The 16,652-nt window shown below is 38.1% G+C and overlaps 1 protein-coding gene across 1 annotated transcript; it reads left to right on the top strand.

The window, feature by feature from the left end:
* Nucleotides 1–4,638: 4,638 nt before the first annotated feature.
* On the top strand, nt 4,639–5,592 carry LOC127857455 (uncharacterized). The gene has a single exon (XM_052393849.1). It carries the CDS (start codon nt 4,639–4,641, stop codon nt 5,590–5,592), a length of 954 nt encoding a protein of 317 aa, XP_052249809.1.
* The last annotated feature ends 11,060 nt before the right edge of the window (nt 5,593–16,652 follow it).

The following is a 16,652-nucleotide window of genomic DNA, read 5'->3' as shown; positions in this document are numbered from 1 at the left end:
CCTGTACATACTTGACACTATACTGCACACCAAAGAGAGCCAATCAGTTATTCATATTATATGTATTGACATGTTTTTTATTAGTTAAGGCAGAACTTTTTCTATTTATCTTAGTTTACAGGTTCGTATTTTTTTTTTGCGTAGCTGTCTTATACGGATTTAGACCTCACTCGAACTGTGCATTAGACCACACTCGAACTGTGCATTAGACCTCATTCGAACTGTGCATTAGACCTCACTCGAACTGTGCATTAGACCTCACTCGAACTGTGCATTAGACCTCACCCGAACTGTGCATTAGACCTCACTCGAACTGTTCATTAGACCTCACTCGAACTGTGCATTAGACCTCATTCGAACTGTGCATTAGACCTCACTCGAACTGTGCATTAGACCTCACTCGAACTGTGCATTAGACCTCACTCGAACTGTGCATTAGACCTCACTCGAACTGTGCATTAGACCTCACTCGAACTGTGCATTAGACCCCACTCGTACTGTGCATTAGACCTCACTCGAACTGTGAATTAGACGTCACTTGAACTGTGCATTAGACCTCACTCGAACTGTGCATTAGACCTCACTCGAACTGTGCAATTTTCCGATGAAATCTTGATAAAAACTTCCAAGAGTGGGCCCGAATGAATAGAGCAGTGGTGTTGTTTAAATATATATTATTTTTCTTTAAAGAAAGTTTAAGACACTTAGCTTTGTACATAAAGACATCGTCAATTTTTAACACTACCGTATGTACAAACAAGTTTATATTATATATCAAACACCCTTGAATAAATCTGCCAATACAAAAACTTAGATTTTCGGATTTTACAGTTTAAAAAAAAAAAAAAATTAAGTTGGTAGGTTCAAACCATTTCGAATTGGGGAAAAGCAACTAGGTTATGCACATTTTTATAATATGATGTAGAATACGATTTTATACCCGACGCTAATGACCGACAGAATAACAGTTCAGAAGAATATAAAACTAATTTATTTAAGTTGCACTTGTTCTGAGTAAAAATTAAAACAAGAATACAGATAAAACATTGATTGATAAAAAAACTTTAATTTTAGTTCAGATGGACAGATATCCGAAAGCAATTAGACGTGTATACAATTTCCAATAGTTAAAAAGTCTAAAATATTGATATGCGCTGCATATCAGGACAATGACAATGAACTTAAAAACCAAACACTAACTTTTAACATGATCTTTTAACTGTTACCTTTTAATATGTTGTTCATCTGTATTATTCCTTTTTATTCACCTGAGCATCTACACAGGGCATATGACAGCCAAAACATATTATATATGCATTACGGTCCGTATTATTCACGACCGTTTTACACATAAACAATATTCTGGTTGTACGCCTGTGGATTATTTTTATTTCGTTTCCGAATAACTTATCAGAATGTGAGTGCTGTCACCTGCCTCGTGATTTTCACTGTTGTTGTATTTGTATTTTAATCTCATCTTTAGCACTATGTAAAACATTATTATGTATATTACATTACTGCTGAGTAATAATGACCACAGTTACATATTAACAGTTATTTTGCGATAAAACTTAACTTGTCCATGAGACGCCGGTTCATTGTCAGCCATTTGTCGCAGTGCTTTATGGTCTGATGAGTCATCTCTTTTAAAATAGCTTTCTTCACGATGTCTTATTTTAGATCAACGGTAATGTTTACATGTTCTAGTATTTGACCCTTTTGTATTCGTCGTTTAAAGAGACATATCGACTCTGATTATTTTCAATTCTTGAAGCCATTTTCTCAAGTGCTAGACGTTGCTTAGTGAGCGTTCTAATTCCGACCAGTTGGTCGCCCCGATTTGACCATTTTTGGGGCGCCCATGGCCAACTGGCCCGCTCAATGACCAGTTATGGCCTTAAATGACCTTGTTTGGCCACATTTGCCCTTACGCTAGTATAAAAGGACGACCAATTTTGGGTCATCAGCTCAGTTCCATCACGAAAACTTAGAGGCAGGTCCTTTTATAAAATTAACAGCAAAAGCTTATATTCACTTATATTTATTTGAAAGAGCTCATTTAACATCATACTTAAAGTACTTACCTGTGGCATTTCATTGCGACATTTGGAAGCATTTATTGTCATTTGATGTACTTAAAATTTGTTGCCATTATCAATTGTGAAAGACTCATACATTAAACAAGTAAACTTGTAACACTTCAAATAACAAACTGTAGGAAATCTTATGCTCAGGTGAAAATACACCAACTGCCTTTATAAGACTATAATATATACATTTACTAATGTAATGATTTTTGAGTTGCTTACAGCAATGATTATTTTGTTCAACGTGCGACAATAAAAGTTAATAACTTTTCGAATAGTGTTGTTTGCATTCCTCATATGTTTAAAAGCGCAGCTGAAAAGTCAGTGTATTACTTGTACGTACACAAGCGTTCACCGGTGGAACGTAACAAATGGTGGCAGCGTCGGTGATAGAAGTTTTACCTTTTTCACAGTGATATGAACTTTGCTCTCCGAAAATAGAAACTTACGGATAGAAATAACATTAAACTTGCAAACGTAAGAGCTATATGCAACACACGTTAACAGTAAAATAAAGCGCTGTATGCAACGCTGAACATTAAGAAGTTAAAATATAAGTAACCTACTCAAAAGTAACGTAAAATACAATATTAATAGCATAATTTTGATAAACGGTAAGGGTTACAAATTGTCACCTATAAAGACTATTTAACAAAAATAGATCTACACATAAGCTAGGCGTTTTAAGTACAAAATGAATGAACCGCAACAAGTAGACAGCGACGGCGAAATTTACTTCCGGTATCGACCAAGAAGTGCCGGATGTGAAGGGGAAAGATCGGAAATAACAGGTGATGGATCAAGACAATGCTTGGCCGCGGAAATGACGGAATCAAGCGGCATTGCGGAAGACGAGACGTCGGGTTCCAGCACAAGGGCGACCGAAGGGGCTGTCGTAACCAATTTAACGGCTGATGGATCGCTACAGAAGACTGTTGCAGAAATGGCTGCTATTCTTAAAGATGTTGTTAGCGAGCTGAAGATTTTAAAGGGATCCGGTATTAGTGATGCAAGAAGTGCCGAAGGCAATTACAACCATAACAAAACGCCAGCGATACACATAGACACACCATCGCCAGAGTATGCAGTGTCAGATGTTTGTGCCAATGTCCCGCAACGCGTGCAACAGATGCAACCTATGTATCATCGCGACGGACGCTACACAGATGAAACAGGCTACGCCGAGTACCAACAGGTACCAAACAGGGAGCACGCCTGGGAGAGACACCGCAGCGCTCGCAACTTTCATCATCACAATGAACGGCTCTATGAAAACGAAACAAGAGCAACAGCCGCGCGTCACAACAAACAAACGACCGTTAAAATAACGCCCTACAACGGAACCGAAGAATGGACCACGTGGATAACGCAATTTGAGACTATAGCGTACAGGTGCGGGTGGAGTGAAGATGAGAAACTCGATCAACTCCTACCTAGTCTTAAAGGTGTCGCGGCTCAATTCGTGTTTTCACAATTATCATCGCATACCATCAACTGTTATGCTGACCTTATAGCGGAAATGAATAGCAGGTTCCGGGTGATCGAGACTCCGAGGTCGTTCGCGGCTAAATTTAGCAGAAGAGCACAGCGTCATGGTGAGACAGTAGAGGAGTTCGCAGCAGACTTGAAAATGCTGTATGATAGGGCACACCGTTGTAGAGATAGACAAACGAGGGAAGAAGATTTGGTTAGGCGTTTCCTTGACGGATTGTATGATGAAGAAATCAAGTTTGAAGTCGAGTTCAACAAAGAACCACGTACAGTAGATGAAGCAGTCTACCACGTTGTTAATCTGATGCAGATCCGAAATGGGAGTAGGAATGAAAGAAAAGGGCGATTCAACACACGCCGAGCATACGAACGAAACGGACGAGAAGCGATATTCGGGAAACAACAATCGCCGCCGTTTTACTGATAATAACAGTGTCCCGAATACAGATCCTCGTAAGATCCCTGTGATGACAACCAGTGATACCGAAAACAATAGGCAAAGTAATCCGATTCAGAACGAGCTCATTCAAGGGTTACTGGCAAGAATTGAGAAGCTTGAAAAGGAAAGAGTAAGGAAAAATGCAGTGAACAAAAGTGAAGTTGAATGCTATAGCTGTCATGGAATTGGTCACTACGCGAGAGAGTGTCCAAAACGGACCAATGAAAATCGTGAAAAGGATTCAAGCAGTACTCGGTTTAATTTAAACTACCAAGGACCGACCCTTGTGGCCAAAGGGAGGTCCCAATAAAGAAGACAGGCCAGAAAACTGAAGAGATAGCAGATAGTACGGTGCCTGCTAAGCACGCAGAACATATCGCAAGAGGTAAAGTGAAGAGAAACTTGGCTGAAGGTGTCTACGTTAGAGGTTACGTGAATGACACGCCTGTTACTTTCACCGCCGATACGGGTGCTTCTCACACGGTAGTTTCCACAAGAGTTTTTGAAAATATTTGCGCAGCGAAAAGGCCTTCGCTAGTTAAGTCCTCGTGTTTGTTTGGGGCCGGTGGGTCGCCAATAAAGGAGGCAGGAAAAGCGAGCCTTACGTTAGAAGTAGGACCGATGAAGATTGAACAAGTGGTCAAAGTTGCAGAGATCGAAGACGATGCTCTGTTAGGATATGACATTTTGAAAGGTTCAAAAGGTGGTCCGGCGGATATCCTTCTTAGCAGCAATAAAATAATTCTTGACGGAGTGGAGATTCCAATTTTTCAAGTAGGAAAGCACAAAAAGACCAGGCGAGTGAGGGTAGCTGACGACACAAAAGTACCTGGTTTAACTGAGATGATTATAGATGTTTTTGTGGAGCGATATGAGGAGGACGAAGCTGACGAATGTGAGTTCGTAATAGACCCAGATGACAGGTTTTACGATCAGTACCCTTTGCAAATGGCATCAACATTGGTGGATTTAAATCGAAATCCAACCTGCCAATTAAGAGTGTTGAATCCAAGTGACACAGTGGTGGAGTTAAAACAGGACGCAGTTATCGCACAAGCTGAGAGAGTTGAGAGAATAATTAGTGTAGTATCTCCGGCTGAAAATGCAGGCAAACAGCGTGACCGTTCAAATATTCGCCGAATACAGGTTGAACAACAATCAACGGATAGTAAGACAATAGAGTTTCAAGAAGCCAGTGAGTCTGAAGTGCCAGAACATTTGATACCACTTTACAAAAAGTCAATAGAAGGCAAGTCTACATGGGAAAAACGGGTTATAGCCGGTACCCTACTAAAGTTTAGTGATAACTTCTCAAAAACAGAATGGGACATTGGGCTCACAACGCTGGCTGAACACTCTATTAATACGGGCGACGCAGAGCCAATAAAACAGAGACCACGACGGGTGCCATTGGCGTATGCCGAACAAGAAAAGACGGCCATAGATGATTTGCTGCAGAAGGGCGTGATACAGAAGAGTACCTCGCCATGGGCATCACCTATTGTTCTCGTAAAGAAGAAGTCTGGTGCCATAAGACCCTGCGTAGATTATCGGAAACTGAACGCTTTGGTTTAACCGGACGGGTTTCCGTTACCAAGGGTACAAGACTGCTTAGACGCAGTTGCCGGATCAACTTTGTTTAGCAGCTTCGACCTCACTAGCGGATACTTTCAGATCCCACTGAAAGCCGAAGACCGACCGAAAAGTGCATTCTGTTGCAAGTATGGTCACTATGAAATGACCAGAATGCCATTCGGTTTAAACAATTCAGCGAGTACGTTTCAACGCACGATGGAATTGGCATTGCAAGGACTACAGTGGGAGACGTGCCTCATTTACATCGATGATATTGTGGTGTTCGGGGTTTCGTTCAGTCAGCACATGGAGAGAGTCTCTCAAGTCCTTCAGCGGATACAAGAAGCCGGAATGAAGCTTAAGCCAGAAAAGTGCAACTTACTGCAAACGGAGGTAGTTTTCTTGGGACATGTAGTCTCCGGTCAAGGTGTTAAACCGGACCCATCTAATGTCCAGAAGATCATTGACTGGCCTAGACCGGAAAATGCAAAGCAGGCAAAACAATTTGTGGCCACTGGTTCCTATTACAGGCGATTCATTAAGAATTTCAGTGCCATAGCAAGACCCTTAACAAACCTTACAAAGAAGAGGATCACTTTTGCATGGACGGCAGATTGCGAAGAGCCGTTTCAATGCATTAAAGACAAGTTAATAGGACCAGATATAATTGGATACCCACTGAACGAGGGCGGCACATTTTATCTTGATACTGACGCTTCTGGCATAGGTATTGGAGCCGTACTTTCACAAATGCAAGAAGACCGTGAACGAGTGATTGCATATGGAAGCAGAGCCACAAACAAAGCAGAACGCAACTACTGCATAACTGAACAAGAACTACAGTCGGTAGTCTACTTTATCCAGTATTTTAGGCAATACCTATTGGGACGGCGATTTATAGTCAGAACGGATCACCAAGCATTGGTTTGGTTGTTTCAGATGAAGGAACCTTCGGGGAAGATAGCAAGGTGGTTGGAAATTCTTGCTCAATATGACTTTGCCATCGAATACAGATCCGGAAAGAAACAAAGCCATTGTGATGCGTTATCGAGATGCGCAACTCCTAAAGATTGTACATGCGCAGAGGTCGATATGAGCGAACCACTCAAGTGTGGACCATGCAACAAATGCAAACGAAAGTCAGAGATGATGAGTTGGACCCCTAAAGTAAGCCTGCAGTTCGCAAACAAAGTAAATGAAAACCAAACAGAAGCCAACAAAGAAATCACAAATCCAGTAGACATGCAAATTGAGCTAAGCGAAGCGACGCATTCAATAGAACGGCTAAGGGAGACAAACAATCCAGTCAAAAGACCGATGAAAGTAACTGGGTATGGAGTGAGACTTCGGATACATTTGCTATTAAACAGAGTGCAGATGAAGATTTAGCTGTCATAATTAAGGCAAAGCGAGAGGATAAGAAACCGGGAAGAGATGTCATCGACACTTGTAGCTCAGAGTGTAGACATTATTGGCTCATGTGGGATGATATTTATCTGAAAAATGATATTATGTACAAACGGTTCACCAAACAAAATGGAGCTGGTCAATTCGAACAAATTATCATGCCAAAGGAAAGTAGACGGGAAGTTATGAAGCAAATGCATGACACCCTAATCTCTGGACACTTAGGAGTTAAGAAAACAAAAGAGAAGATATTACAAAGATATTACTGGTACAACCTGAAACAAGACCTGCAACTGTATATTAAACAATGCGACATATGCGCAGCTGACAAAACTCTTAACAAAAACCCCAAAGCTCCAATGGGACACCTTCGAAGTGGCGGTCCATGGGACACCCTTGCACTGGATTATATGGGGCCATTTCCGAAAACTGAAAGAGGAAATAAGTATATCCTTGTAATAACCGATCAGTTCACCAAGTACGTTGAAGTATTAGCCGTACCAAACCAGAGAGCAGAAGATTGTGCATCACGACTCCTCAATGAGTTTATATCTAGATGGGGAGCGCCTTTAAAGATTCATTCAGACCAAGGAACCACTTTTGAGAGCAAGATTTTTCAAGAACTCTGCAAACTGCTAGAAGTAAGGAAAACACGAACAAGCCCAAGAAACCCACAGGGTAATGGCCAAACCGAGAGGTTTAACAGAACGCTGCTTAAAATGATCAAAGCGTACCTTACTCAAGAGCAGGAAGACTGGGATATGCATTTGGGTTGTTTAGCCGGTGCTTATAGATGTACGCCAAATGAATCAACTCAGTTTTCGCCGAACATGTTATGCTTAGGACGTGAAGTACGCTTACCAGCTGACCTGGTGTTCCCATACAACGACAGCGCCGTGGAAGTTGTCCAGTACGCAGACTACGTAGAAGGCCTGAAAAATAAGATGCTGCATGCGCACGCCATCGCAAGAAAATATCTCAAAAGGAAGGCGGAACTCAGCAAGGAGATCTACGACACCAAAGTAGCCGAGTACAACTACAAAGAAGGCGATTTAGTGTGGTGTTTGCATGAAATAAGAAAAGTGGGCGTTACTCCAAAACTTGAAAAGCGGTTTGAAGGTCCTTATGTAGTGATTAAAAGAACATCGCCGTTTAATTTTGAAATAGCGCTGAATAATAAGGGTTCAATAAAAGTGGTTCACCACAATAAACTTAAACCCTACGAAGGCGTTAATCCACCAGTTTGGGCGCGACAATTTTCCAAGAAATTAAAAAGAAAATTTCGCAAAGTTCGCTCAGTAACTGTATTAAACACAGACGTATAAAGCACTATACGTAATATTAAACATTTAAGAAACGTTGTAAAATGTGAACATTAAACATTTTAATTAACATGTAACATTAAGCGTATTGTTATTAAGAGAATCATTAAAATAGTTCGTTAACATAGTTCGTGTTATTCGGAGTTGTGAGTAAAGCGTTAATCTGGAGGATATTTCGCAATTATTTGCATAAATATGACATTTGAAGGCAACATTAAATATATTTTGAAAATGAAGCACGAAACCTAGTGATAGGAAAGTCATTTTACGCGATAAGTCACAGATTACGTGGTTAAGTGCACGGACTATTTCGCACAGTGGCAATGGCACCAATTTTGTGTTTTTTTGTCAATCATTTAATAAACAATTTTTTTTTACAGAACATGTACGCATTGAAGACAGCCAGCTACAGGAAACTGTATAAATGTCGATTCTGTCCAAAAGCTGACCGAAAACACCGTGCCATAGCACATGCACTCAAACACCATGTTCAGCTCGACAGAGTGCCGTTCTACTGCACATTGTGTAATTTCCGGTGCACGGCTACAGTAGACCTCCTGCACCATGTTAAGCAGTACAAGAGGCATGTAGAAGAGGTAGCCAGGAATGGTATCACTGATGAACAAACAGTACTTAGGCAGAGTACGAACCCGGTTGACCCGAACTCGCTAGTGGAAGTCATCGACATGGAAACGAGCGCGGACGATCAGGACGAAGAAGAATACACCACCACGCTTTCGTATCAGCGTCCGATGGTCAACCATGGTCAATCCGATTCGTCTATGTCCAACGTCTACGTTCTTCCGCCAACGTCTTCATCCATAACGTTTACGCCAACCATCTACAACGAGGGCACCGCAAGAAACCCGACACCACACTTGATCAGTATCCCTGACCCATGTACGTCTCAAATTTCCATCCAGTCGATGCCAGCACTGTCTAGTATTCCAGTTGTAAACCTGACGTCGCCAGTTCCATTTACTGGTGTGTACAACAATGCACTGAAGAAAACTAACACGATACCGGTGTCTAAACAGGTTATTATGCCACAGCAGTTGAGCTCAGCAAAGGATGGTTTCAAATCTCAGCTCTCCAAGTTTAAGACATCTGGGGACGCAAGGGTTTTCCAGCCAATCCCTGTCCAAGCAACAACGTCCTCGGTGTCCGCCTTTCCATGTGTTCCTATCTCCATAAGCAATACCGCATCTATGAATTCTATCCCAACCAGCACCGCCGTTCAGTCTAAACAACAGCAGCTGACTCCAACTTCAAATGAGACAGAAAACTATCAAAATCTTTTTCAAATAGCCACTCCATTGCAAGATGAAAATATCCTTCCCGATCTCCTAGAGTATGATTTAAACGAACCACTGTTCAGCAACAATGAGGAAAATGTAAAGAATACCAACATCGAGCAGAAGAACAAAGACAACAACAACAACAACAACAAATGCGAACTCATAGATTTATCAAACGTGATTAAGCAATCAACACTCGAGGTCGTTAACGCCATAAACAAAGGAAATGAGGTCTTAAGTGAGTTAAATAGGGGGCGACAAATCTAACAACATAAGGAGACAAACAGACTCCTTCAGTCGATCTTTGAAGAACTGAGAAGTCTCAACAGACAAGTTGCGATGCAGAACCGGAACCACGCATGGACTCGACGGGCGCCGTCATCTCACAGAACCCCATCTCGTAGCCAGGATAAGAGGGTCAAAAGCGTAGTGAAAAAAATATAAACCTTTCAATCACCACGAATCGTTCATGTCATCGCTGAAAAAAATGTAACATTTTAATTAATATTAACTTATGTGAATTTAAACAATAACTAAATACCGGTGACAAAGTGCAAAGACTTGTTTTAAAAGTGTAAACTGTGAAAAAAAAGGATTAGTGACAGACAGAATTGATATTTTAATCGGACATTCTGTGTACGTGTAATCTTACGTGAAATCAAAGGACTGAGAGAATTTTTGGTGTAACATTAACGTATGGACGATTTAACTGTCATTTGTGTCAGGACAGTCTTATATTACGTTTGTATATATTTCATGATATTTATTACATAGAGTTGTGAAGTTTAATATAAACTCTTGATTGTGTTCCCAAACTTGTTGTGTAAGTTAAAGCATGTTAAATATTTATTATTGTTGTTAATAAGATTTTTACTAAGTAAGTCATTATAATTTAGTACAATGTGATTGGTTACAGGAGTAAACCAAAATCGTTGGAGGGGGGTATTGATATGCGCTGCATATCAGGACAATGGCAATGAACTTAAAAACCAAACACTAACTTTTAACATGATCTTTTAACTGTTACCTTTTAATCTGTTGTTCATCTGTATTATTCCTTTTTATTCACCTGAGCATCTACACAGGGCATATGACAGCCAAAACATATTATATATGCATTACGGTCCGTATTATTCACGACCGTTTTACACATAAACAATATTCTGGTTGTACGCCTGTGGATTATTTTTATTTCGTTTCCGAATAACTTATCCGAATGTGAGTGCTGTCACCTGCCTCGTGATTTTCACTGTTGTTGTATTTGTATTTTAATCTCATCTTTAGCACTATGTCAAACGTTATTATGTATAATGACCAGTTATGGCCTTAAATGACCTTGTTTGGCCACATTTGCCCTTACGCTAGTATAAAAGGACGACCAATTTTTGGTCATCAGCTCAGTTCCATCACGAAAACTTAGAGGCAGGTCCTTTTATAAAATTAACAGCAAAAACTTATATTCACTTATATTTATTTGAAAGAGCTCATTTAACATCATACTTAAAGTACTTACCTGTGGCATTTCATTGCGACATTTGGAAGCATTTATTGTCATTTGATGTACTTAAAATTGTTGCCATTATCAATTGTGAAAGACTCATACATTAAACAAGTAAACTTGTAACACTTCAAATAACAAACTGTAGGAAATCTTATGCTCAGGTGAAAATACACCAACTGCCTTTATAAGACTATAATATATACATTTACTAATGTAATGATTTTTGAGTTGCTTACAGCAATGATTATTTTGTTCAACGTGCGACAATAAAAGTTAATAACTTTTCGAATAGTGTTGTTTGCATTCCTCATATGTTTAAAAGCGCAGCATGGACGGCTGAAAAGTCAGTGTATTACTTGTACGTACACAAGCGTTCACAGGTGGAACGTAACAATATCATAAATGTACAATAGGTATATACACTTTAAGGAAAGCCACACTATTCTGGACAAATGTGTAATTAAGAGACATCTATGCATATGTGTCGCGTTCTGAGAAAACTGGGCATAATGCCTGTGCGTCCCAGGGACGACACTTTCCGCTTTTATGGTATTTTTAGTTTCAAGGAAGTCCCTCCTTACCGAAAATCAAGTTTAGGCGGAAAGTGTCGTACCTGATTAGGCTGTGCGGACTGCACAGGCTAATCTTGGACGACACTTAACGCACATGCATTAAGCCCAGTTTTCTCAGAACACGACTCATATTGTGGTTCTTCAGCGAATATGAGTAAGCTTTTAAGTGCCGGCAAAACACTTTGTTGTTCGGGATAGCATTTACGTTAACAACAGTTGACAAAAGTACGACTTAAATATAGTTTACATATTCTATTTAATATTCCTTGTTGATATCAACGGTTTGGTCTAATATTACAAAAATAAAAGTTTCACATTACAACCGTGTAACAAGTCCTGGACCGAAATCGCTATGTTAATAACCATATGAACGGGATGTATACTGTATTGCAGATGCACACGCTGCGATAGATTGTCGTAATGCCTGTCATCTTCAGATTTTAACGGGATGTGTCCAATGCATGCATTTAAACAGATTTATTGTAAGTGGTTAAGACATTTTTAAAATTTATCTGCATAAAAAAAGTCGCTTGTAAAGAATATTGTCGCACTGCATTGAATTAAAATGTGTGTCTATAAAATACTTAAAATAATCAAGACCACCTGTACGCACAAGAATCAAGACACTGTCTTAAATGTCAATGTCGCTGTGGACATTTGAGATTTGAACATATTCCATGTAGATGGATTGAGTAAAATGTAGATGTCGGTATAACCCTACTACGGGCGTTAATTTTTTTTTTTTTGAAAAATGCAGAAACTCGCAAGTTAAGAAGAGTTTGTATGTGCTTTTTTCAACATATTGCGCCTTATTTAAGAAATCGGACAGTTTGCGTATATTAAGCGACGATTAATGAACCCTTACACGCAAGTACAATAAATATCGCAAACATTTTCGACATGCGAGGACGTTTATCAGTTCTGACATTATATAAAATCGAAGCTGCGATTTGATGCTTTGCTTATGTGATGGGCAAATTTCCGTCTTATAATATCCGAGATTTCATCAAACAGTTGTTTTCAAGCAATATACAAGCTGTATCATCAATACACAGATTGCTCTACATGTATGATCGATCTCCTAGATTTTTATTTCGTTTTTTCCAACAGATATGGCGCTGAGAACAATATTGCATATACATGTTATGATCACAGTTTCAAAGTATTATATATAAATGATTTGCACACCGTTGTTGTTGTATCTTCTGATTTGTTTTTTTAGCTGAATACGTTCGGACATAAGATAAAACAAGTGCTTTTTTTTCAAAAATACCTTGATTGATTTCAAAAAAAGTCCTTCTAAACAATAAAAAAAGATAACGTTATACAAGTGTGGCGTTTTCGTGAGCGGATATTTATTCGTCTAATTGCATGTGTACACGACATAAATATATTTAAAAAAAACGGCCTTTCAAACACCTAAATTTGTATTTATAAAATTATTAAAAAGCGATTTTCTACGCAACACAGACTGGTACTCACGGATGTTTGATTTAGTATACTTTTAATTATGATATATGTAAATTGCAAATGTACAAAGTGTGAAAGCCACACCTGAGAAGCGAAGTAAATTAGAATAGCTTATTTATCGAAGATATTGAATAATATAAGACTCACGAAAAAAAATCCGTTTATTGATATATTTCTTGATATGTTTTAATGCCTTTAATGTTTGGTTAACTGATTTTAAATTTCAAATCGAGTAAAAAAACTAACTTTTATGTTTGACATACCAAGGAGAGAAGGAACTCATGTCTAATTCGGGTTTAAACAACTTAATTAGTTAATGGAATTACATGTCTTATTAGTTGAATAGAACTAACGAACTCGATGTAATGTCTATGTAATGTCATAATCAACAATCATAGTGCACGCAATTTGTTAAACATGTTTACAAGACAAAATAACTTTATGCGTACGAACTAGATTGTTATATGCTTGAATATCGGTCTTTTTTGTAGTTTTTACGTTATGTTAATATTTGGTTGGCAAAGTTGTTCTTACTGTTTTGTATGGAAGCGCATATGGTACACCCTGAAGCTGTGATTTATGTCAACATTTTATTACGGCATGATATGAAAAAGGGGTCATAGCGTAAAAAATAACTCATCGCATCGACTAAAACTATGATGGCAAGTTATTTTCACAAGAGCATGACGCCAAAAATTATGTGATTTGTCGACTTAGATCATGATCATATAAACTAATCCGTCATTACCATATTATTGTGGTGTACCATATACGCTTCCGTAGTTTTGTACCAATTGTTCAATTAAGACTCGTTTACTTGTTCAATTGTGTTAAGTTGCTTGGATAAGGGTTTTAAACTCATCGTGTCAGGGGGAAGTATCATGGTTTCGACTTAAACTCATTACTATGGAAACGTATATGGTTCACCCTGATACTGTGATGATGTCAACATTCTATGACGGCATGCTATGGAAAAAGTGTCATGTCGCTAAAAATAACCCATCGTGTCGACTATAACTAAGTTGGCAAGTCATTTTCAAAAGAGCATGACGCCTAAAATTATAATGATTTTTCGACATAAGATAAGTTGTCAAGACTTAAACAACTCGCATGTTGACATGAGAGCCTAAATCTCTGCCGATATCTTAACCTTTAGCCGTATTGTAAATTTATCTATTTCTGTGTTGGTTACTGTATGACGGCATATATCTTGAAGACTTGCAAGTAACATAATGTTGACATGGCGATATAACTGAAGAAGGCGATATAATTAATGTGGACAAAAGTCGTTGTTTAAAAATTATGGAAGCGTATATGGTGCCCAAATAATATGGTCATGCCGGATAAGTTTCTATAGGCTTACTGTGAAATAACATTTTTAGTTCAGTTTTTATTGTGCTATATTGTTATATTTATTTTTGCTCATTTTTAGTTCAGTTTTTATCGCAAATTTTCTAATAAGCGTACTTAAGTACTTTCAGTATGATTCATCCATGCACTAGTGCTGTATGGCTTTTACATAGATAGTGACACTTTTTTTCAGTTCTTTCAGATAAACCAAATTGAGGGACACTTTTTTAAGTTCAAACATGATATGTCTGTTGTTAATCTTGATTTTGTTATCCCCCGCCATAGGCGGAGGGATTTTGTTTTGGCGTTGTCCATCCGTCCGTCTTTACGGCACTTTTGTGTCCGGAGCCATACATTTTAAGTGCTGTGGCGGATTTTATTGAAACGTGGTATGAGTATATATATGGATAAGAGGATGATGCACGCCAAACGGCATTGTACACCATCTGTTAATAATGGAGTTATGGCCCTTTATATCTTGAAAACAATGCTTTATAATATAAGCTTAGAGCTTTATCTCCATTAACACATGAGTCAGAGGCATGAAACTTGCCATAGTTAATCTCAATCATCTGGGGGTGTTCACATTCAACACCCATAATCCTAGGGTCTAAGGTCAAGGTGACAAATTGAGGTCAAAGGTCACAAATTTGATTCATTTTTAGGTCATTCATTTACTATGCATCAAAGGATTTTGTAATAACTGCATTTTATTGTCTGCAAACCCATCAAATGAGTTATAAACAATAATTGAGAAAAGGCACAACCCTTCACTTATTGAAGTCAGCCTTTGTCATATAAATGTTCTAAATTATTTGCACACGAGTTTCACTCGTCTTTCTTTACATATCATTCCCTCAGGTGAGCGACCTAGGGCCTCTTTGCCATCTTGTTTGTGTTACTTGTTTTGTTGTTTAAGGAGATATCACTTTCTGAAATAGTCAGAAGTGGTTGAAGTAATGTCAAATAATAATTCCTCATATTAGCATTCTGTATTAAATTTGGAACAATACGCAGAACTAAAATAACATATACTTAAATGGTACATGAACCAGTTGTAATGAAATCTTTCAAAAAAAGTAAAAAAACGCATGTTTTCACCTTATAAACCACTTTCTTCGTGGGCGTTGTAAGTCCTTATTTTCTTTTTTTTGTTCATAAATCCATTGACACCAGCTTATCATATATACATGTACGATGTGAATCTAAACTTAGTTTAACGGTTTATTTGAATTCCTGCAACGATATCTATTCATACGACACACGAACACTAACTCCAATCCTAATACAAAGACGAATGCTTCGGTTATTGTAGGAAAATATGTACGTCACAATCGGCTCGGGCCGCTAATTTGTCTTTGCTGCATTTTATGAAATTCGGCTTTAATGTATAATTTTTCTTGTCTATTTTGTGTAATTGTAACATATTCTATCAATTTATTATAATTAAACACATATAAATAATCGTATATACCCGGTTTAAAAGTCAAGCGTTACTTTTATATTCGCCGTTCATTTTTGTCGTTTTACAATGATGACTGCACGTATATTTGGCGATTAAATGCATAATTCGCTTTCAATAACACATTAATAATCCGGTTGAGTATATATATATATATACATGCAGTGGTTCAGTGTACGATAAATTATCGAATTTGCATTTTACCCGCTAAACTTCCAGATAAATATTTTGGTAGCCCAACATTTTCAAGGACCTTTAATAACGTACCTTCTTATTTTTAAGAAAAATACTTTTACGAAATATTGTATTCAAATAACCTTATTATATAGGGTCATATAATACGTATTGTAATAAGAAGCAGAAATACAAATCAAGGGACGTAATTCAAAACTATTATATGATGTAAGTACGCAGTTATCTCTCTTGCTTTATCGTTTAACGGCTGATATCCGCGTGTATCTGTTTTTTATGAGCACAAACATTGATGTCAATAACAAGGTATTAATTCTCATTATAAATACATCCATGCCTCTGTCGTCTTAGACTTTAAAAAAAACAACATGTACGATAAACAAATACAAGTCTTATTACAGACAAAAATTATCTCAATCAAAATATGGTTTGTGTTTGGTCCCTTGTTCAATTAAAATCATGAATAATGTGTGTAGTAGTATTAGC

Source organism: Dreissena polymorpha, chromosome 14 (assembly GCF_020536995.1).
Source record: "Dreissena polymorpha isolate Duluth1 chromosome 14, UMN_Dpol_1.0, whole genome shotgun sequence".
Taxonomy (NCBI): domain Eukaryota; kingdom Metazoa; phylum Mollusca; class Bivalvia; order Myida; family Dreissenidae; genus Dreissena; species Dreissena polymorpha.
The sequence above is the reverse complement of the archived record's forward strand: the minus strand, read 5'-3'. Positions and strand labels throughout refer to the sequence as shown.

Excerpts from the sequence above, each read along its gene's own strand:
- LOC127857455 (XM_052393849.1), top strand. The coding sequence starts at position 4,639 with ATGAAGATTGAACAAGTGGTCAAAGTTGCAGAGATCGAAGACGATGCT.